At 34.1% G+C, this 24,626-nt stretch overlaps 1 protein-coding gene across 1 annotated transcript in view; it reads right to left on the bottom strand.

Moving 5' to 3' along the window:
• The window catches only part of ARMC2 (armadillo repeat containing 2), a 159,024-nt gene that overhangs the window by 37,419 nt on the left and 96,979 nt on the right, over positions 1 to 24,626 (bottom strand). The window contains exons 11-12 of the mRNA XM_074310139.1: positions 18,492 to 18,637; positions 11,897 to 11,996 (exon numbers count right to left, since the gene is read on the bottom strand). Coding sequence (XP_074166240.1) covers positions 11,897 to 11,996; positions 18,492 to 18,637 — 246 coding nt within the window. The remainder of the gene's footprint in view (positions 1 to 11,896; positions 11,997 to 18,491; positions 18,638 to 24,626) is intronic.

Genomic DNA, 24,626 nt, shown 5'->3' on the forward strand with positions numbered 1-24,626 from the left:
ATAGAGAGACAAAACCATTTACCCAAAATGTAAATGTAGTTTAAAATGTGATAAGTATATTGGAGAGGACCCAGAGAGGGAAAGGAGAGACTGGGAGATAGAATTTTTTTATTGAGGGAAAACATATGAAAAATTGCTTGGATTTTTTGTTTTATTTGTAAATCAAATCACATTTTAAATGTATTTAGAGGCATGGCTAAATTTAAAGGAAACTAAAGGAGCACCATAATGAAGACAACTCAACAGGCCTTTATCCCAAGATACCAACATGGGGAACATTTCTTCCCTGCCATTTTCATGAATCCTACTCCTTCCAGTTCTCTGCTATCCAGACCAATGATCAGTGAATTGCTATATTATTAGAAGAAATGAACCATATCAGCAATGATATTCTTGTGATAAAAAAAAAAAAATCATTAATCAAAAGAAAATTGCAGCTAAATGAAAAGATGGCTCAAAGATTTTTCTTGGACAAATGAACAGGAGTTAGTAGAACTGGTTTCATATGCCCAAAAGAAACAACAAATTTAATTTCCTGGAATATCTTATATTACAATGATGGTGATAAACAGGAAATAAATACAAAGATAACTAAAATATATACTCCAACATATACTGTAGAGAATGAAGAGCTATTGAAGCCTAAAACTGGTAAGTAGAAGACAGATACTACATTTAATTACCACGAAAACTTTCAAAAGCTTAACTAATATAAAATAGTGCCCATAAGAAACCAGAGGTCAAAGAACACAGAAACTATTTGGGACAAAAAAAAAAAAAAAAAAAAAAAAACAGCAAAATTGATCTCCTTGCCTAGTAGATGGCAGCCTAGGGCAAAACTGGAATATCTACTATTTATAAAATAATACTGTGGAGAAAGATATACGATTATAAATAGTTTCACCTTTTAGAATAATTTACTTTTTAAAAAAAAAAAGGCATGAAAATCAAAACAAGTATCTGAAAATCTAGGCCTGACACCTAAATAAGTCACATCACCCAGAGAGCATTCATAGATGAAAATGGCAGGACAACAAAAAATAAATTAATCTGTCATCACTTCTATACTGATCTATTCTCAGCTACAGCATCATTACTACCACATTTAGACCTGAAAATCTCACTGTCTTACGTACTCTAGAAAGAAGTAGAAATGGCACAGTTTGGGAGAGTAGCATGACCAAATCAATGCTATAGCAAGGAAATCGGTGCTAGAGTGTAAGATATCTCAGGAAAATGATGAAATCAGAAGAATGAAAAACTCAGGCAATATTTAGAAAAGCAGCCTATGGGGATATTTTTTAAAACCACTGATTCCTAAGCCTATGCCTACTTTCTAAATCTTTATAAAATCTGAGAATGATCTCCTTGTGTGTTATAAGTATCACTTCTGGAAAGATGAGAAAATCAGCAATCTTTTACAAATGCTTCTCTATAGCTGACCACATATAATCACACAATTAAACTGCACTTGATAATAATTACAAAAAGTACATTTGATTCAAGTGAAATAAAGCAAATATTTAAAGGGTTTCCTCCAAAAAAGGAGCCTCTTCATCCATGTTAAAGTTTATGCAAAATTCCTTAATACAAAAAAGTATTTATATATCAGAGATAACTATGTTAATGACTATGACTAACACCAAAAAAAGCATAAATCAGAGACAATATGTTCACCAGAGGTGCTTGCCATAGTCGCAGGGGATTATTCACCAAGAATATTAACAGAGATTCATTATAGATGATGAGACCCTCTGGGATGTTCCTATCTTTAGGAGATAGCATACTTACACTGGCTTCCTTTTGGTTCAAGGATGACATAAACTCTTCTGGTCAGTTTTTAAAAGCCTTTTTACTAGTAGGCCCAACTTATCTCTCCAGTCCAATACATATGACCTTCCTCTTTACATTTTGCGATTTAAGCAAATTGTCCTTCCCTGTGTTTCTCCCTCACACATAGCATGCCATTTTCACATCACTAGTCCTCTCTACTGGCAATGCTCTGAGAGTCACCACACTCTCTCCTCATTTCTGCCTATCAGAATCTCTCTTTTCTCCCAAGATGCAACTCAAGCACCATTTTCTATGTGAAGCTTTTTTTAGTGCCCTCACTTCCACACTATCTTATTGTATTTATATATTTATTCTATTTTATTCTCATTTTTATTTATTCTCTTTATTTTAGTTTAACTATGTATTTACATATGTTCTTATCTCCCTTATTAAAAAGTGAACTTCAAGGGGAGGGACTGTTTCATTCTTTATAATTTGTCTTGCCAGGAGCTAGCATAGTGCTTGACATATAGCAGGCACTTAATACTTGATTAATTCTCAGAACAAGTCCTTTTTCAATGAGAAGTATCTAGATAGAGGATGGATTGGGTTCTGAAGAGACTTGAGACAGAGAGAAAAATTAAGGATTATTTAAACAGCCCTAGTGAGAGGTGATTAGGGGCTGAAGTAGGATAGTGGCTGTTTGAATAGAGAGAAGGGGAGGTATTTTAGAGATGTTATGGAGACATGTTAGAAACAATGAAATCTGACAACTGATTGGATATGTGGGGGCCAAGTGAGAGGGAAGAATCAAAAATGATTGTGGTTGATTATCTGGGTAACTAAAAGGATGGTGGGAATCTTAGCCTAAATAAGAAAGCTCAAAGGGGAGGGCTGGTTGGAGAAGAGATAAGTAGTTTTTTCTAAGACTTATTGACTTTTAATTTGAAAACTCAACAAGAGTTAGTGATATAGGACTGGAACAAGAGAGAGAATAGGGCTAGATCTGGGACTCATTGCAGAGAGGTGATAATTAAAGCCATGAGATCTGATGAAGTCACCAAGTGAGAGAGTATATAGAGAGGAGAGTGCTTATGTTTGGGACAGGCAATGTGATGGACCATGTGTTGGACCCAGAACTAAGCAGGAGGAAGAAGGGAGACAGGATTACATCTGTGAAACTCTGCAGCACTTTTAATGATCTCAAGCTGTTTCTTGGAGCAATGACCCATCTTCTCAACATAAACAGTCTTCCAGAAATGTGTGTGTGTGCATACTTGGAACAACCCAATCTCTGAAAAATAAGGTAGAGGTGACCCAGAGGGCAGTAGGGAGACATGCTGAGTGCATATAGGCTGCAGAACATTTCTAACAATGGTCAGTAAGTGACAAAAAGAAATGGACTCTTCATGTGGTGAGTGCATTCAATAACAGGTTAAAGATCTGAGTGGCCTCATACTTACAAGATGTAAAAAAGAAAACCTAGACAAAGGCCTTCAGGATGTTGGGGTAAAGTCCTCTGTGAGGGCTTTATGGGGGAATAAGAATTGCACAGACTGAGAAAGTATAAAGCAGTCTTCATCAATGCAGGAATACCCTCCTCCTCTTTGATGAAAACACAGATAAAAAACTAAAGAAACTAAAAGCTTGCATTTTTATGTACTATATTTTCTTAGAAAGAAGCTTTTCTCATAATAGTCTCACTAAAAAAGAACCCACAAGGGACCACATAAGCTTGGCTAGTTAATTCATATTAAACATGCTGCACAAAACAAAGGAAACCCAGAGCTGAAGATTTTTAACCGAAAGGAACCTGGGACTATTAGTCCTACAGGTACAGGTCAGGAAATCACCTTGGATTCAAGTCAAATGATTTTTTTGTTTTGTTTTAAATCAGTCTCCAGAGTATAATTAATCAAGTTTAGAGCAGCTATCAGATTCACACTAGCTATAGGAAACTTGCTATGATACCACTCTAGCAGAAGGATGAGGTGATGGTCTAACATAATTCCTTTATATTTTTCCCTGGGAAGGAAGTCCATGATTGATTGTTAAGGCTATGTCCTTCTGGGAAACAGTGTGTACCACAGAGTTCTCTGAGTGCAGGACTTGTTTGTCAAAATTACATGTGAAGGTCTTTTTCCAAACATCTGGAAATTCTTGATAATTTGGTTCATATATGTCAAGGGTATTCAGCCACTCTAGAATAGAGAAAGACTGACCCTGTGTGGCTGACTTGATTAATCACTTGCAAAATCCCTTGAGATTTCCCCAGAAAAATCTAGCATCATGGCAAGAGAAAATCACTTCTAGTCAATCAGTCAATAGGCCCTTATTAAATGCCTACTATGCACCAGGTACTGTGTGAACACCAGGAAGGCAAAAGATGGTCCTTGCCATCACAGAGCTCACAAAATAATAAGGGAGAAAAGAAAATAACTATAATAATTATATATATATGTGTATATGTATACATATAAAACTCTACACTATCTACATACAGAATAAATAGGAAATAATTAATAAAGGAAAAGCACTAAAATTAAGAGATTGGGAAAGTTTTCTTGTAGAAGGTGGAATTTTAGTTGAGACTTAAAGGAAGCCCAGAGGCAGAAATCAGGAGGGAGAGCATTCCAGGAATGGGAGATAGTCAGTGAAAATGACCAGAGCAGAGATGAAGTATCTTTGTCATGGAATAGTTGTGAGGGCCGTGTCCCTGGGTCTAAGTTACCAATCATTTCTTGATTGCCAAATCCAAAGACCTCTTATCAGTCTTTTTTTCCTTGACCTCCTTGAATTCTTTTGGCACTGTTAATCACTCTCCTGGATACTGTACCAAGGTACCTGGGGAATTGTAAAATGTTAAGAAGACTCAAAAGATGGTCAAGGGGAACTAGGTTATGAAAATTTTTGAATGCCAAACAGAAGACTTTATATTTGGTCCTGGAAGTGATAGGGAATCACTAGAATTTACTGCAGGATTTATTTATTAGATGATATGGTCAGACCTGAGTTTTAGGAAAATCCCTTTGGTAGCTGAATGGAGGAGGAAATGGAAGAGGGGAGAGATTTAAGACAGACAGACCTACCAGCAAGTTGGCTACTGTAATAGTTCAAGTGCGAGTTCTAAGGGCCTGCACCCAGGATGATTGGCTGTATCAGAAGAGGGAAGGAGGTATAGTTAAGAAATCTTGCAAAGGTGAAAAAAAAGGCCTTGAAACAGATTGGATATGGGAGAGTGAGACATAGGTAGGAATCCAGGATGACAGGTCATGAGTCTGAGGAACTAGGAGGATGGCAGTATCCACGTCAGTGAGAGAGATATTTGGAAAAGGGGGGGATTTGGGGAAAGGAAAATAAGCTCAGTTTTGAACATGCTGAGTTTAAATGCTTACTGGATACTCAGTTCAAGCTGTCCAAAAGACAGCTGTAGATGTAAGACTGGACATCCACAGAGGACTGAGAGGGCTGATTTGACAAGTCTTTAGCAGAGAGATGGTGGTTAAATGCATGGGAGCTGATGTAATCACCAAGGGAAACATACCAAGAGAGAAAGGAAGGTCCAGGTCAGAGCCCTATGGGTCACTCATAGTTAGCGGGTATGAACTGAAAGAGGATCCAGCCAAAGAGAAAAGGATTGGTCAGAGATGTAGGAAGAGAGCTGTGAGACAATGGTATTCTGAAAACCCAGATAGGAGACAGTCTTAACAGCTCTGAAAGGCTTGGCTCTTTTCCACAATGAGGATTCAGGCCAATTGCAATAGACTTGCAATGGAGAGAGCCATCTGCATCCAGAAAGAGGCACTGAATGTGGATCACAACATAGGATTTTTACTTTTTTGTTTTTGCTTTTTTTCTTTCTCATTTTTTCTTTTTGATCTGATTTTTCTTGTGCAGCATGATAAATGTGGAAATTTGTTTACAAGAATTGCACATATTTAACATATATTGAATTACTTGTCTTGAGAAGGGCGGTGGGAAAAGGAAAGGGAGGAAAATTTGGAAAACAAGGTTTTGCAAAGGTGAATGTTGAAAATTAACTTTGCATTATTTTGAAAATAAAAAGCTATTATTAAAACAAAAAGAAGACAATATTAAGAAGAGATTAACAGTGACAAAAAGAATGCAGAGAGGTCAAGGAAAATGAAGACTGATAAGAAATCTTTGGATTTGACAATCAAGAGATGACTGGTAACTTTAGAGAGAATAGCTTTGCTCTACGAAGAGCTCTTTTATACTCAGGAATAAGTCTTCAAGTTCTTACCAACCATTATATATGAACTTCAATAGACTGATTTTAGGTTTATTATATGTGTATATAATAATGGGGCTATTACTATTAAGGCACAGGTGATGGCAGCAACCAACTCACTTTGCTGTTTTTCACTCTGATGTTTCTAGATTTGTTTGCATAGTACTTTGCATGGCTTGTCATTAGTTCTGGCAGGGGGGAAGGAAGACTGAAGAGAATAATGACAGTTGGAAAGGTAAATGGAAAGGACTCCTCCCAAGACTTAAAAAGGCTCAGTGAGGGTGTGTTGTCTATTTTCCCTACTATACCATGAGGTAAGGAAGATTTGACTAAATTCAGTTGCCCTAAGTTGTTAAAATTGAGGATTTGACACCATAAGTTAGTAATAAGATGGGAGGTTTTCAGAGTTTCCTAATGACCCCCTTTTGTAACAGCTAGGAGTAGATATGGCCTTAATTAAAGAGCTATAACTATGTTAACTAGACCAGAGGCATACTAATCCTGGCTATCTCATTTTAAGAACTTGCAGGGGACGAGAAATTTTTCAAAGACTTTAAACAGAAATACCAAGAAGAAAAAAAAGGATCTTTTTCAGTTTTCTTTATAAAGAACACAATGCATCATCTAGCAACCATAATTTTTATTTATTTAATTTTTTTTACCAACCCTAAATTCCTTTCCCACATCAAAGAGCTTTTATTCCAGGGTGACACAGTTAAGTCTAGAGCAGCTATGAAGGTACCAGCAACGAAAGTTTTCTTGACTATGAAATCAAATACAAGTCCTTTCTGTAGCTTTTGTTTTATATTATATAAACTTGTCCTGTGTTCTTTGCAAACACAATGCCAGGCACATAATAAGTACTTAATAAATGTTTATTGATTAGCACAAACATACAAACTAGATAAGAGCTAGAAAAGAACTAAATTCAGTTGTTATGCAGCCTGAGCCCAGAGCAAGAAAATATGAACTAAACATTAGTAGTTATCAAAAAGTTTCCAAGATCAAATTCAAGCTATGTGAATTCAGAGCTTCAGTTCTGGGATCACAGGTAACCTCATCATCTATCAGAAATCATTCTTCAATTTGAATTCTAAGCAGGATATACGTCAAGAAGGTAACAATGCTTCTGGGATGCATACATTTTTCTATTTTATGCCTCAAACTGATAATTAGAGGATCACTGGACAAAATTATATCTATAGTTCTTTCTACCTTTCAAGGAGTCTTATATGATTTGACTACCACATTTATTTAGATGATTCTTCCCATTTTATGGAAAATGATGAAGTATTTTGTTTTGTAAAGTGAGAGAAGAGTTTTGTGCATTTGCTGCTGAAGTTCTTTGCCCCAAATTTTTTCTCTCATTTTCTATGTACATTTCCCATACCATCAGACTATGAAGCAAGATGCTATCCAAATAGAAAAACAATGATGAAGCAAGACATTATCTAATGGAAAACACAATCAAAACAAATTAAGTAATATGGGTTCCAAATGTGACTTTGCATAAAGTAATCAGCTAATTCTATTCTTTCAAAGAATAAAATAAATGAAAGCAACTAAACAGCTTCTAAATGTCAAAAAAAGACTTTTTTAGTAAGAGGTACATAAATTGATAGGCACAGCTAAGATGTACAAATAAATGTCTGAAACCTAAAGCATTCCTTCAGATATATATGTGTGTGTGTGTGTGTGTGTGTGTGTGTATGTGAATATGTATATATATATATATATATATATATATATATATATATATATATATATATATATATATATATATATATATATATATATATTAAAGATTCCACGAATAAAAGGGCATCATCAAAATAAATCTCTTAAAATTGAAAATGAGATACACAAAATAGTACACATTCTTACTATAACTAATCCTGGGGCAGTACAGGAAAGTTTAGTTCTGTCGACATAAGTTTCTGGAGAAGTAATGATTATTTTCAAGGGCAACAAGAACTCAAGGTTCAGAACTCAAGTGAAAAGCAGGGTATAACAAAGGTAGTTTACTGTGTATTAACACATTTATATCCTGCTTTATGATTTTTAAAAACTTTTTTCATTTCTGCAGAAAAGAGAAAGTTATTTTTAGGTGCTTATGACATTAGTGGTCTCAAAAAAACTCCACAGAGGGGTCACTTTAAGTCTTTGATTTGCTTGCTACTGCTGATAAAATCAGCCCATCAAAGAGACAATTATACAGAGAAAAAAAGTTTGCATTTCCTCCTCAGACCTGTGGAGAAGGGTAATACCTGAAGAAGTAAAAAATAGATTAAACATGGGAAATGTTTCTTAGTAATATATACTTTTTTCATACTATTAAATGCTAGCTTGATTTCACAGAGAAAAGGAGAAATGATTTATTTTCTTTTAAGAAAAATGTCAAATGTGGCCTGAAAGTTTTAAAAAAAAAATGTTTACAAAAGCTATTCCTACCTCACAGTACTTTAAATTATCCATGATCTCATCCATGAAGACAGCTCTTACACAGATGCACAAATTGCAATCTATCCACACTTTTGGAACCTGTGAATTCTTACATATTGTCTGATATACTGGAAGCCAAAGATTATTTCCTGAATCTCTTGACAATGCCTAGATCATGGTTAGCAAAATTTAGACAGTCTCCTACTCTGAGAAAGCCCATCTCCCAATCACAATTTTTCTGGATAACAACCCTAATGACACTTTTGAACTCAAATTATCATTGATAATATGCTAAAGCCTACCTATGCTGGCCCATGCTTCTCCATTGCCCATTGGGTGACCAAACTTAAACTTTGAGTCTTTAAAGATTGAATTCCCCTGACTCACTCATGCAACATATCAGGAAGAATACTAACATTTAAGAAAATGATTTCAGGAAGAACCTTGAGGACATTAAAAAACATAATACAATTTTCCAAAGACAATCCAGTCTATTTTCCTTCTGTTCAACTCTGAATCTGGTTCAATATTCATCGGCACTATCTGTCCAAGATGTAGGTACTAATCAGCCAGTCCTGTGGGATACATGTAATAAAGCTTGGTGATAAAAAGTCTTACTTTTGTACCTGTATGTCAAGAACCTATTACAGTGTCTAGTGAAGCCATACTTAAATCAATGCTTGTTGATTAATAGTCTGGACCACCCAGGATAATTCTTCCATTTTTTTTCTGTGTGGATAACACAGTAAAACTCTTTTGTGGTATCTCTGCAAAGTTCTGCAATATAATCTACACAATGTCATTCACAAATGGAACTTATTGGAGAACCTTATCTATACACCATCTCTTCTATTTGGATACTGGGCTAAACATTTTGCATGCCTAGGGCAAATACATTTGGGAGTAGTCATCTCTCTGTTTTACACATTCCTTGACATTATTAACCAACAAAGCTCTCCCTATCATTATGTTTTTCAAGAAATCTTTTATAATTCTATCTTACATCTTTTTGGAGGAAAGCCTTTAAGGGAGCATTCTATTCTATTAAATAAAGTGCTTCTTAATAGTCAACAAACAATAACCACTGTGGGACCTTGTGTTCTCTACATCTTCAAGTCAATTGTGTGACTGTAAAAATGAGGTCTGCACAAACCCCAGAAGACAACAGAGTCTATTAATGGAGAATCACAGCCATTCAAAAAAGGCAAGCCTAGAAATTGATATCAGAAAAAAACAAGATGAATGTATATTGGCTAGCTAATAATATGCATGCAATCCCAAATTTCTCCCTGAAAAAAAAAAAAAAAAAAAAAGGCTACCTTTTCATCAGAAAACTTTCAATGGTGTTACAGAAAATCATGAAATCTCTCAGGCTCTGAGGAGATCATAGGGGACCTAAAGGACAATGGCAAGATGCAATGTAGATATAATTAGTCTATAAAAATTAGCAATGATGAATTAGAAATAGAAATAACCCTGAGACACAAACTGCTGTCATCATCTCCATTAAATAACACATGAGGAAATTGAGGCAAAGAAAGGTTAGGTCACTTGCTTAGTGTCATAAAGCTAACTAAGGCAAGATTTGAATCTAATCCTTTCTGATTCCAGATCCAATCCTCTATCCATTAAGCCACCTAGCTCTATAAAAAGCACACTGAAGGATCCTAACAAAATTCCCTAAGTGGAATGGAGAAAGTTTTCCAACAGCTCAGAAAATCTAAGACTCTGATCTGTTCTTAAACACAAAAGTATGACTAATGGGTAATTCTTAACTAAAAGTAAATCAGATTTAATAGTGAATAACTTGCTTGTTAAGAAAAACAAATGTAATTGAACCAGCTACACCTGTCCAGAAAACCATGTCTTCAGAGTTTTTGAATTCTCATTTGCTGCTCATTGATAAATTAATAAGATATTTTTTCTATTTATTTAAAATATCTATCACCATTTACAAGTATGAGAGGGCCTATAAAGTCCTTGAATTAAAGCTATAGCTTTAATTTAATAATTATAATAATTTAATAATAGTTTAATTTGAAAATCCACCAGAATTTAGGTTTGGAAATTGGTTAGTTTATTTTGCTTTTCAAAAAAAACCATATTGACAATAGCCTTTATACTTATGGCTCAAAAATAAAAATAAATTTATTTTAAAACTAATCACAAAACAAGCAAGCTTTGTTTTAAAATATTTACAAATCCTAGGGCAAATCATATAAAGCAAATCTCTACTATAATCCCCATAATCAAAATACCACAGCACCAAAAACAAGCACAAAAAAATTTATAAACGTCTTCCTCTTTCCTTCAAAAATCAGAAAAAGGAAGGGAATTAGTCTTGTGTTCCCAGTGTTTCTTTTAATCAGGAGATTCCACATGCTGGTAAGATACCCCACAAAATAGGCCATAAGTATTTTAAATTGTTCCTTGGATGAACAAGGGACCATCGAGATTCTGAAAGCTTATTAACATATTCACTCAATCTTCTCTATGAGAAACTTTCAGCCTTTACATTAGTGGTCCTCAAACTTTTAAAATAGGGGGCCAGTTCACTGTCCCTCAGACTGTTGTTGGGCCGGACTATAGTAAAAACAAAAATTCACACTGTTTCCACCTCTCAACCCATTTGCCATAACCCGGCGGGTCCCATAACGTCCTCAGTGGGCCGCATCTGACTTGTGGGCTGTAGTTTGAGAACCCCTGCTTTACATCAACATCAGTGATGTTGGCTGTTCAAAGATTTAGAGGCACTTGAAAACTGATCAACTCAGAAGCAAAAGTTCAAGGGAATATTTATAAAGTACATTTTTAAGTACAGTAAAAGAAATATTTCTCTATGTGACCAAATTATCAAGCAGTATATACTCCTCTTCTTGAATATTTACAAAAACTTTAATTTCACTGTCTTGTGTGTGTGTATGAAAGAGGAATTAAGTGTGATTTTAACATAAACTCATGTTTTCAGGGTATAAGTTTTATTTCTAAATAAGTGTGCATGATAAATACTAATACTTTTTCTTTTATTATGGAGGGTAAAAATAATTTCTGCATTTTCATCTGATGGCAAATATAGATTGAGTTTAGTTATATCTACACCATAGCCAAAAAAAACAAACATTCCCACATTTTTGGATCATCATGAATATATAGATAACTTTCAACTTGTAAGGAAAAATCTTAGCCATCTTATTGAGTTATAAGATTTTAGTTCAAGGGAAGTTTACCAGAATAATACCATCATTTGTTTATTATTTGGTTGATCCTCTCCCATTGAATCAAACTTTTTTCTTAAAACTGCTTTTATCTAGTTAATATTTTCTTGCATGTTCATAAAAGTAGGTCATATAGACTTATATGGGCTTATAGACTTATACAAAGACAAAGACACATTGGGGAATACAGAAAAGACAGAAATAGCAAACTAACCTGCTTCTTCTCGTATTGGCTTATCAGGCTCAAAAATAAGGCATAACATTTGGAATAGTCAGCCAAGGCTGCACAGCAGTCGTGATAGGAGGAAAGTTTGCTGCACACACACCAAATGGGAAATAAAAATGAAAAAAACATTTTATTTTTCTATAAAACTCAAACTTGTGTTCTGTCCATTGAGAAACCAATATTTTTTTCCTCAATGGTCTTTTATTTTTTAAATACATGCAAAAATAATTTTCAACATTCATTATTTTAAGATTCTGTGTTTCAATTTTTTTCTTCCTCTGTCCCTAACCTTTCCCCTCCCCAAGATAGTAAACAATCTGATATAGATTATATATGTACAATATTTTTATATAATCATAGCTTTTTATTTTTCAAGATACATGCAAAGAATAGTTTTCAACATTCATCCTTGCAAACCTTGTGTTTCACATTTTTCTCCTCCCTCCCTTCCCTTCCCCTAGACAACAAGTAATCCAATATAGGTAAAACAGTGCAATTCTTCTAAACATATGTTCCACATTTATCATGCTGCACAAGAAAAATCAGATCAAAAGGAGAAAAAAATGAAAAAAGAAAAAAAAAAAACCAAGTAAACAAATAGCAACAAAAAGTAAAACTACTATATTTGTGCTTCATATTCAGTCCCCATAGTCTTCTCTTTGATGTAGCCACCTCTCTCCATCACAAGTCTACTAGGATTACCCTGAAACACCTCATTGTTAAAAAAAAAAAGTCAAATCCATCACAGTTGATCATCACATAATATTGCTATTGCTGTGATGTACAATACTTTTAAACATATTTCCATATTTGTAATGTTGTGCAAGAAAAATCAGACCAAAAGGGGGGAAAAAATACATGAGACAGAAAAAGCAAACAAACAAACAAAAAGGTAAAATATACTATGGTTTGATCCTTATTCAGTTGCCTTAGTTCTCTCTCTGAATGCAGATGGCATTTTCCATCCTAAGTCTATTGGAATTGTCTTGAAACCAATATTCTAATAGACTCATTTTTAGAGTTAAAAGATCATCTAGTCCAAGCCTTCTATGTAACATTTTAACACAGATCCCATAAAGTCAATGTGAAAATATTTGGAGACTTATCTAAAAGGCAACTATGAAACAGATCAGTCAAGTAAAAATGTTAATTATGAAAGGTCAAATTGCTATATTATATTTTATTTTTTAAATTGCTATATTTTAAATTCTACTTTATTCTACTTTAATGTTTCACTATGAAAACACTGACTTTATACTTCCTTTCAAAAAATGATTCAAGGCTAATTTTTTTTTTAAATTGGGATTTTTTTTTTTGGGTCAGTGAAAAGGAGATTTGATTCATAAAACATTCTATGCCATAAGCACTACACAATCAAACAGGAATTAAGAGTGTTTTTTTCCTTCCTATTTCTAATTTGTAAACCCATAATATCTTTGCAGTGAACCCAAGGGTCAAAGGAAACTTAAGACACTTGCAGAGGAGAGAAGGCCTAAAAATCAGCAGGACAGGTAGATACATGAGTCATAACATGTGGAGTGCTACTTGACAGGTAGCCAAGTGATTAACTTACTATTTAAGTGAGAAGGGTGAGAAATTTATAAAAATTAAAATAATTCCATCATAACGGAGTAAATCTATTCTTTTTTTTTATAAAAATTAAAATAATCCCATCATAAAGGAGTAAATCTATTCTTTTTTAAGAGATTTCATAGGTGTGGAACAATACAAGATAGTAGGGAAAGCATTAGTCCTAAAAGCAGAAAACCTGGGTTAATATCATTAAGTCACTTGACCTTTTTAAGATAATATTTAATCATCTGTAAAGAAGGTGATTATAGGGTTGTTATAAAGAAAGTGCTTCCCAAACAAAATGCTATCTTGATTTGCATTACAACATGACTCAAAACAATCTTGATAATTAATCATCTATAGATTGGGGGTCTTTAGGTGCATAAAAGATACTAAAAAGGATTTGAAATTTGATGGAAATCACTTTTCATAGTGAGCTTGAACATACATGAATTTAAGTCCCACCTGCTAATCTAATCACAAATAATCACAATAGCAGATGAAGAACAAGTAGACTATCTAAACTTCTGTTTATTTGTGGCTTATCTTACTTTCACCAAGTCCTTATTGATAAAAATAAATATAAAGGTGGGGGCAAATTAAGGCAATTAATCATGCTCCATTTAGTTCCTCATACCTTTTTCAAGCTAGAACACCTCCACTGAATCAATTAATAAATATGAAGTATAACCAGAGTGTGGAGACCTCTATTAAACTTATCCAAAGTTAACAATGAACAAGAAACATATTGAGACTGGCTAAGAGGGTTTCAAAGGATTTTGGATTTCCCATTGGCATCCTATTAGCAAACTCAAAATAGCTGACAGTATACATTGTTAACTGAGGATTAGATAAACTGAGAAAAAAGAGCTTCAAGATTACATGGAGCCTAACAGAAAGCTAAGAGATGCCATATCTAAAAGAAATTTCATGTGCACTTCATGAAGGGCTTCCTGCCAAAAGACATCCAAGAACTACTATTCTATTTTGTCACATATACCATAAACCTCAACCTATTTTCTCCTGAATTCTGTGTGTACTTGTTAGAGATTGTACCCTCTGTTTATGGTGGAGGGAAGTTCTACACTATTCCAATTGTTTCAAAAAAGCTAATTAAGATTGGCTCTCTAATTGATAACCATGAGGAAAAGCTCAATAAGCCTACAGCATTAGAAAAGATAGCTCAAAGTTCCTTGGAGTATCCTTAGGCCCTAGAGAGGAAGTTGAGTAGACACCCTCTGGAGTCCAAAGGCTGCTAATCAGAACAGAATTTGGGCAAAACAACTCCAGAGCCTCCACACTACAAAAACACTTGTATGTAAAGGGGAAAGTAGCAGGGGAAAGGGAGGGAGGGAGAAGTAGTGTTCTAGGAATCAGAAAATTTGGTTTGGGTGCTGCAGCTCTGTAGTTGGTAGCTATGTTTCAATAAGTAATTAAGTAACTTAACCTCTTGGAAGTATCCCTTAGATTGTAAGCTCCTTAAGGGCAGGGATTGTCTTTTGCCTCTTTTTGTGTCCCTGGCACTTAGCCCAGCACCAGGGTACATAGTAGGAACTTAATAAATATTTACTTTTCAATTGATAGTGCATCCTATTTTACATAGTCGTTTTTGAGGAAAGTATTATGCAAATCTTAAAGATACATAAATTTAAACTAGTAGTCTATAAATACTCATCATGAAGTTTCTTTTTTTTTCTCCCTCCCCACCCCAGGCAATTGGGTTAAATGACTTTCCCAAAGTCAGACAGCTAGTAAATATCAAGTGTCTGAAGCTGAACTCAGATCCTCTTGCCTCAAGGACCAGTGCCCTATTCATTATACTACCTAGTTGCGCTTCATTATACAGTTTCTGTTTACACCTTACAGCTCTGCAGGAAAAAACAAAATAAAACAACAAAAGCAACAACAACAACAACAACAACAAACTTTGAAGCACAAATATTTAAGATAAAAATTTATGCTTATTTGAAGCGTAAATATCTAATTCCTTTCCTTTCCTGAAGTCAGGTATTAACTAGCATATTGTAAGTTGCAAAAAAAGCGCAACTGTTTATTTGAGGGTAACAATTTGCCTTCATCCAAGGTAGCTAACCCGAGGCCAGCAACAACACCATTCTAATTTCTATAGCAACTGATGATCATTCCAAGGCTTTGTTAATCTCTTTGAAGAACTGATTTCCAGAACCTCAAGGACACTCATATTTGATATAGTTGAGAAAACATCATTTCTAAATTGTGGATGTCCTATTAGAGAGTTATCTCCTCCATGTGTACAAATAATCAACATGCTGTTTTAGACATTCAGTCATTCCTTCACTCATTCATTCAGTAGCTTCTGGAGTGCCTATTCCACATAAGGTATAAAGAAAAAGATACTGTGTAATTAGCCATTGATTAATTTATTTTCTGATTGGAAAACCATCCCCAGTGACCAAAAAGGTACACAATGGTGGTTTGAACATAAAGCATTTTAAATGAGTGATTTTTAATATTACTGAATCTATAAAAGCAATGGTCACATAAGTGATTGAATGGAAATCATGATTTTAAACATTTGGGGGGGGGAAGGTCAAAATGATAGCTTTCATATTATAGATTAACTAAGATTTTGAAAAAAAAATTACAGTATGAATCTAGGAAATGTTTTAAGGATTCAGCATTATTCAATACCAGGTAATGGAACTTAATACATAATTTTAAATGGTCTGAAATAATCTTTTTTGCAGAAAGATAATAAAATTCAGACTCATAAAGAAACGTATTAAGTATGATAAAAACAAATGTAAAATTAAAGAATCACAATGTTTTAATTAAGAACATAACATCGATTCAGAAAACTGAAATTCTTGAAGGATTTATCCAAAGGACAAGGCATTCTCTATAACTAAAAAGTACAGATATTCCATAAAGTGAGCAATCCAGTACCACCATAGTAATTGTTTAAAATAGTGGTTTTAAATCTGCCATAATTTAAAAGAGTACAAAGTCAGTACTAATATGAATCCTCACAAATGACCTCAAAACAGTTCCCATCATGATGTGATACAAACACAGACCTAGTTCCCCAAGAAGTTGTCCAAGCTGAAATCTACAATTTCAAAAAAAGATATAGCTATATTAATAGATCTATATTTAGAGCATTTAAAAGAAATAATGGGTTAGAAATGTATCTCACAACTAAAAAGATATGTTTTGGAAGACAACAGTGATGTTCTCCCTTAGAACCACTGATAAAGAAAGACTAAATGGACTATGGTCTGAATTATGACTCTGTCACACCATTTAAATTATTTCTTGCATCTGTTATATATTTTATACAGCACAAGAGGTCAAATTTAATGTACCAGAAAGCTTCCTGTGTTATTTTTAGTTACAACATAAGCCCTCTGTCTATTGTGAGGCTTAAAAAAAGGTTTGAGAGACATAATTTCTGGGTAATTTAATCATTTTACTAAGGCCAGTAAGTTTATTAATAAAAGAATGGTCATTTGGCCATCTCTTTCAGACCAAGATCTTCAAGGCAGTGGGTTCCCAAGGTACTCAGGCATAGGTGTTCCTCAGGATAGAAATCAACTCTGGTCAATAATCAATGAAAAAATGAATATTACAATGAGAAGATGGATGACTTTACAGTGAGGGTCTTGGGATATAAGACTTGGATCATCCAAATCTAGGGTACTCTATCAATTTCCATATCACCTGTCTAACAAAGTAGAAAGTCAATACTTGCCAGACCTATCTGAGAAAACACAATTAACAAGAATGTATTCATTAGCTCAAACTTAGAATTCCTTTTACTGTCTGATTAGACTTGGCCTGGGCATATTTTTGAGAAAGATGCCGATTGATTTCTATATGATGAAGTAGAAAGGGGGAAAACCCTTGGTCTTAATGCAATAATTAGTTATTAAATGCAAGAGAGAAATAATAATTTCTCACATTATTTAACATAGAACCGTGAAAATTCCACCAGTTACTAGATTTAAGAATGTGCCACATGGAATCATTAATTTTCCTTTATTGCATATATGTTTCTTTAGATCTCATTCATTTTATCTTAAAACGCCATATAAATATATTGTTTTTTCTCAAGTATCCTTAATGACTTTGAGATTTGGGTATTATCCTTGGCATATTTCTCAGGAAGTAGACCCAATGAATACTGGTGTTATCCTGAACTTCTGTTGTGTGCTTTCCCCCATAGTTTGACTTTTTTTTTTTGTTTGTTTTAAACTTTTGACTCCAGTGTTTCCCGCAAATGCTCAACCCTGGTCATTATCCAACACATTAAAAGAATGTACTTGGTCTACAGGAACCTGGTCATTGGCTTAATGCAAGTTTCCTTGAAATAACATAAGGAATATACACAGAGAAAAAAGAAAGCATTACAAATGCAAGCCAACCCCACTGAGATTTCTGAGGATTAAAACTAAGCTAACACTGACGTATGCTTTTCAAAAATCACATGTCTACAAAGACTTCATTTCCAAACACACATTTGCAAAGATATCCATGACATCCAGTAAGATACAGTGAGATGAATAATAGGATTTCTTAAACCACAGTGACATTCAGAAATGTGCACAGGGAAGCAGCATAAAGCCTAGGAGAAAAAACACAGAAGTGAGTGTTCAAAAGGCTTGTGCTCTAGGCCTGGCTCTGTTCCCGACTTTGGAGAAGTCATTTAAACTTCCTGTAATTCTGTGTGTCTTCTGTAAAATGGGATTAATTAGATGTCCCTGAGAGGGGAACTTTTAACATATTTATAGAATGTGCTGAGATCCTCTAAAAAACATTTTATGAACTCAAACTACCATCTGCAAAATGAATACAAGTTAGTAGTAGTATTGTGGGTGCCAGAAATATGAAGTGTTAGGAAATCACTGCATTATTGGAAGGCAGTATTATACAAATAAAAAAAAATTTTTTTAAGATATTTAAAAATCTAACGTAACACAACATCCTAAGATTAACATTTATGTGTATTATTTTTTCCTTTAATACTACATACCTTAATATTCTAGCAACGTTGGTGCAGACATCCTTATCATTGGTATACTGTTCCATAACTCCACAGAGCTCTGGAAGGGCACTGTTGCTCAACAACTTACACCTTGCTAATGGTAAGTCAACCAAATTCCTGATGGTGGCAGTCAACTATGAAAAAAAAAAAAAAAAATTTTAGGGTTTTTTTTTAAAAGAAGGTAAATGCTATACAAAGCATCTCACAATTCTGTGAAAGTCAAATTTAGCCCTGACATACCATACATCTCTCTCCAAGTAAGATAAAATGAATAACAATTTCAAATATACAGAATAGAAAATAAATGGTGCTAGATTTTCAATGTTAGATTATGGAAAATATGAGAATCAGGAACAGTGAATGAAGTTATGAATTAAAGCATTCAAAACACAAAAAAGAAAATCTCAAAAGATGAAAGAAATCATGGCTTAGCAGATTCATCTTATGAATAGTCATAATAGCTTCAACTGGATCTGTCAAACAACATAATTATACAGAGTTGAGAAGCCTCACTTTTGAATACTTGTAAACAGCAATAAAATAATGATTTGGGAAATTAATATTTGATAATTCTCTTAATAAACTAAGAAATCAGCTTCTGGCCTCACAAAAGCACTATTGGTAAATCAAGCTTCATCATCAGAGGACCATCATAGATGCAGAGCTGGAAAAGACAATGGGCAGTGGTGTCCTGGGAAATGTTTAACAACTAAGTTCTTCAGAAAAAAAAAAAAAAGTGCGTACCATACATACACTTTTAAGTTTAATTTGCTTCACTGTCATTTTCTCTATCACTTTCTTAAGTCTACACATTCAACAATTTTTTTTTTTTTTTTTAGGATACATGGAATGGTAATGATCTGTCACTGTGGGTGAAAGGGGAGATTACCATTCCATTTTTTTTTTTTTTGGTTTTAGGTTTGTTGTGGTCTTTTTTTTTTAATTTTAATTTTATTTTATAATTATAACTTTTTTTTTGACAGTACATATGCATGGCTAATTTTTTGTAACATTATCCCTTGCACTTACTTCTGTTCAGATTTTTTCCCTTCCTCCCCTAACCCCCTCCCCCAGATGGCAGGCAGTCTTATACATGTTAAATATATTACAGTATATTCTAGATACAATATATGTGTGTAGAACCGAATTTCTTGTTGCACAGGAAGAATTGGATTCAGAAGGTAAAAATAACAGTTTACACTCATTTCCCAGTGTTCCTTTTCTGGATGTAGCTGGTTCTGTCCATCATTAATCAATTGGAATTGGATTAGCTCTTCTCTATGTTGAAGATAGCCACTTCCATCAGCATACATCCTCATACAGTATTATTGTTGAAGTGTATAATGATCTTCTGGTTCTGCTCGTTTCACTCAGCATCAGTTGATGTAAGTCTCTCCAAGCCTCTCTGTATTTCTCCTGTTGGTCATTTCTTACAGAACAATAATATTCCATAACATTCATATACCATAGTTTACCCAACCATTCTCCAGTTGATGGACATCCATTCATCTTCCAATTTCTAGCCACTATGAAAAGGGCTGCCACAAACATTTGGGCATATACAGGTCCCTTTCCCTTCTTTAGTAGTTCCTTGGGATATAAGCCCAGGAGTAGCACTGCTGGGTCAAAGGGTATGCACATTTTGATAACTTTTTGGGCATAATTCCAGATTGCTCTCCAGAATGGTTGGATTCTTTCACAACTCCACCAACAAGTATTAGGTCCCAGTTTTCCCACAGCCCCTCCAACATTCATCGTTATTAGTTCCTGTCATCTTAGCCAATCTGACAGATGTGTAATGATATCTCAGAGTTGTCTTAATTTGCATTTCTCTGATCAATAGTGATTTGGAACACTCTTTCATATGAGTGGAAATAGTTTTAATTTCATCATCTGAAAATTGTCTGTTCATATCCTTTGACCATTTATCAATTGGAGAATGGCTTGATTTCTTATAAATTAAAGTCAATTCTCTGTATATTTTGGAGATGAGGCCTTTATCAGAACCTTTAACTGTAAAAATGTTTTCCCAATTTGTTACTTCCCTTCTAATCTTGTTTGCATTAGTTTTGTTTGTGCAGAAACATTCAACAAAATTAAAAATCAACTCCTGGCTTACATAGGATTTTCTGAATTCCAAAAAGTAAATGCTGACACTGAAAACTGAATAACTGGCCCTCAAAAGCCAGTATGAGTTGGCTCTAACAGGCTCCTAACCTTAGGATCATCTTGTTGAATTTCTTTTATTTTAGAGATCAGGAAATCCAAACCTAGAAATGTTAAGTAACCAAGGTCAAAGAGAAATTAAGTGGCAGAGCCAAAATTTGAACCTTGGTCTTTTGACTCCAAATTCCATGCTGTTTTTAATAGGTTTAAATTTCATGTTTCCAACTTTGAGAAAATACAAAAAGGCCATTTTCTTTCTGCATTTGTTCACAAAAAGAATTCGACTAAAAATAATTTATAAATCATAAATTCAATTTTTACAATAACAACAGCTTAAGTGAGCAAGGTTGAATTAAATTATTTATCACATATTTTTCTCATTTTTATTTATTCCAATTTTGTATCACTTTTGATCTTTGTTATATAACGAGTAGGTGGTCTGACCCTATAGGGACAACTGATTCAGGAATGACACCCATATCAGATGGTAATGTTAGAAACTAACTTTCTTCTGGGTTGAATAGGAACCAAACAAAGTATATATCTAAAAAAGTTTAGAAGTCTTCTGAGTTTGTAGAGAGATGAGAAATTGGGGGAAAGTTGGAGGAGGAACTTTTAAAAGACTGGATAGAATAAGATTAGGAGGATGGGGAAAGAAGATAAGGGAGGGAATTTTAAACTTGTGGATAAAATATGGAATAAGACAGTAAGAGGGAAAGCTTAAGGTAACAGGGGAGTAAAAGAGTAGTAAAAGAATAAAAGTGAGTCTGAAAAGGAAAATAGTAAGTAAAAATGAGATGGAAGGAAATTCAAAATAATAATTAAAACTTTGTCAAATATATAAACAAGTCATTCCCCAATTGATAAATGGTCAAAGGATGTGAATAGGCAGTTTTACAATGAAGAAATATTTATAGTCATATAAAAATGCTCTAAATCATTACTGATTAGAGGAATGCAGATTAAAACAACCTTAAAATATCATTTTACATCTACCAGATTGACTAAAATGATAGAAGGGGAAAGTGATAAATGTTGGAGAGAATGTGGAAAAACTGGGATACTAATTTATTGTTTATGGAATTGTAAAATGATCCAACCATTTCAGAAGCCAAACTGAAATTATGCCCAAAGGATTATTAAATTACTTTTGACCTAAAAATATCTCTACTTAGTCTATTTCCAAAGATGTTTAAAGAAAAAGGAAAAGAACCTATATATTCTAAAATATTTATAGTAGCTCTCTTTGTGGGGGCAAAGAAATGGAAATTATAGGGATGCCCATCAACTGGGGAATGGCTGAACAAGTTGTGGTATATGTTTGTGATTGAATATTATACTGCTATCAGAAATTATAAGCTCAATAGTTTTAGAAAAATGTGGATTTGCACAAAATAATTGGGAACTATGTAAAACCAAGAGAAATACTATACAGTAATAGCAATTAAAAAAAATCTAAGGGAACCCTGGCTTCTACTTTTAGAGTTTTGCTTGGGAAAGCTACTAGATCGCTCAACACTAAAGCATAACTCAATAAGCCCTAGAATGGATCTTTAAACTCCCACAACAGAACTTCAAGATACTTTCTCCCTGCCCCCTCACATATTCTGATCTCAATAGACCAATAATGCTTACAGATAATGAGAAAAAACTAATTTATAAAAAGACTCAGGCTTTCAAACTACCTTCAGCTATAAGAGAGAATAATAGGACAATATTGGATCTTTTTTCAGATCAACTAAATAGGATGGAGGGAAGATAAAAAAATTTACCCCTTCAACTGGAAGTGGGAGGGAATAAGAGGTGGATAGAGAAGAAGGGACTGGTGTCTTTATCTTTCCAACTTAGAGAGGAGGAAGTGAACAACAGATAAATTCTCCAGGTCCCAGCAAGGCCACAAGAATAGCCCATCAGGCAACTGTGAGTTTCAGTAGAGACAAATTGCTTCCTAAGCAGATGAGGAAGACAAGATTCTAACTTCACAATGGTAACTGCTGTTCATTTGGGGTAGCAGAGTCCTTCACCTGCAATTAGCTTCCCCCATAATCACAAATCTGCATGTGCAATCCCCATTTGACAAAACTCCCTCAATTGTGATGTTCCTTTTCATGATCCTTCCATTTCCTCCTCCAAATAGAAAAACTATGCTTTCTAATGATTCTTCCTATCAACACTGAGTTATTTTTGTTAAAATAATATTTAGTCATTTGTTATGATTTTGATGTTTACTATGTCTGTTACTTCCAGATTTTTTTTTCAAAATAATATTCAGAATGTATACAGGCATGAGATCTTTTATGTGTTCTCTAAGACTCTGACACTAATGTGTCTTACTCCCAAGTCCATATTTTCCAATAATTTTTTTGTCATACTTCCCTAATTCATATTTGCATTTTGGTCACCACAAATCAAATAATATGTTAATTAATTTATAGAGTCTTATTGAGTTGCTTATTAAATTTCCTTATCTATCTGAAATAGATATTAGTGCAGAAGGTACAAATCTTTATGATGGTCTTTTTGCAAAGACATCACGTGAACTACAATATTAGATGACTAAATTAGTAAACACTTTGGATGTACCGATACTTTTATCTGGTTTTCCAAAAAGTAGCTATAAGACATCCTTTCATTTCCTGCAAAAGCCTTTTGTTTTCTGATTTCATTTATAGCAAGAATGCCAAGGTCCAGTGATCTACTTATAATTTGGCAAGACTCTCACACTTGGTACATGAGTACCAAGAATTAAGTTAATACTTTTTGAACCCATATGTGCAAAAAATGTTTGTGGCAGCCCTTTTTGTAGAGGCAAGGAATTGGAAACTGAATGAATACCCGTCAATTGGGGAATGGCTAAATAAGTTATGGCATATGAATGATATGGAATCTTATTGATCTATAAAAAATGATCAGCAGGATGATTTCAGAGAGGCTGGAGAGGCTTACATGAACTGATGCTTAAGTGACATTAAGTACCATCAAGAAAACACTATACACAGCAAAAACAAGATTATATGAAGATCAAGTCTGATAGATGTGGCTCTTTTCAAGAGTGAGGTAATTCAGGCCAATTCCAATAGACTTGTAATGGAGAGAACCATCTGCATCCAGAGAGAGAACTATGGGGACTGAATGTGGATCATTACTTAATGACAATTTTTTCACCTTTTTTATTGTCATTTCCTTGCTTTTTGTTTTCTTTCTCTTCCCCCCCCCCCCTTTTGAGCTGATTTTCCTTGTGCAGCATGATAATTATGGAGATATGTATAGAAGAATTGCACATGTTTATAAATATTGGATGACTTGCTGTCTAGGGGATGGGGTAAGGGAAGGGAGGAAGAAAAATTTGGAACGCAAGATTTTGCAAGGGTAAATGTTTTAAACTATCTACACATGCTTTTTTTTTTTTTTTTTTGCTGAGGCAACTGGGGTTAAGTGACTTGGTCATAACCAGGAAGTGTTAAGTGTCTGAGGCCAAATTTGAATTCAGGTCCTCCTGATTTGAGGGCTGGTGTTCTATCCATTACACCAACTTACTGCCCCATCTATGCATGAATTTTGAAAATAAAAAAGCTATTATTTTTTAAAAAACTGCATCTTTTGTTTCCTTTCCTTCAATTTCTGCCATCACTATTACAGAAATGGAAAAATGATCCCATAGGGCAAAGGGCTATTTTCTACTCTTTGTTTTTTTATTTGAAAGACTACCATGGCCAAAGACTTCTTTGCCAAATTATGAGCCTACTAGAAATAAATATATCAATACTTAGGTAGGCTGGTCCTAAGTGGGGTCCATGGATTCCTGGAAGTTACAGAAGCCAGTTAGAGATCTTTGAGGTCAAAACTATTTTTAAAATAATACTGAGATTTTATTTATCTATTGAAATAATTCTCCCTTTTCCAACTAAGTATCTATAAGAGGCCAGATTTTCTTCATATACTTCAACCAAAACAACA

The sequence above is a fragment of the Sminthopsis crassicaudata genome, chromosome 4 (assembly GCF_048593235.1).
Source record: "Sminthopsis crassicaudata isolate SCR6 chromosome 4, ASM4859323v1, whole genome shotgun sequence".
In the NCBI taxonomy this organism is placed as follows: domain Eukaryota; kingdom Metazoa; phylum Chordata; class Mammalia; order Dasyuromorphia; family Dasyuridae; genus Sminthopsis; species Sminthopsis crassicaudata.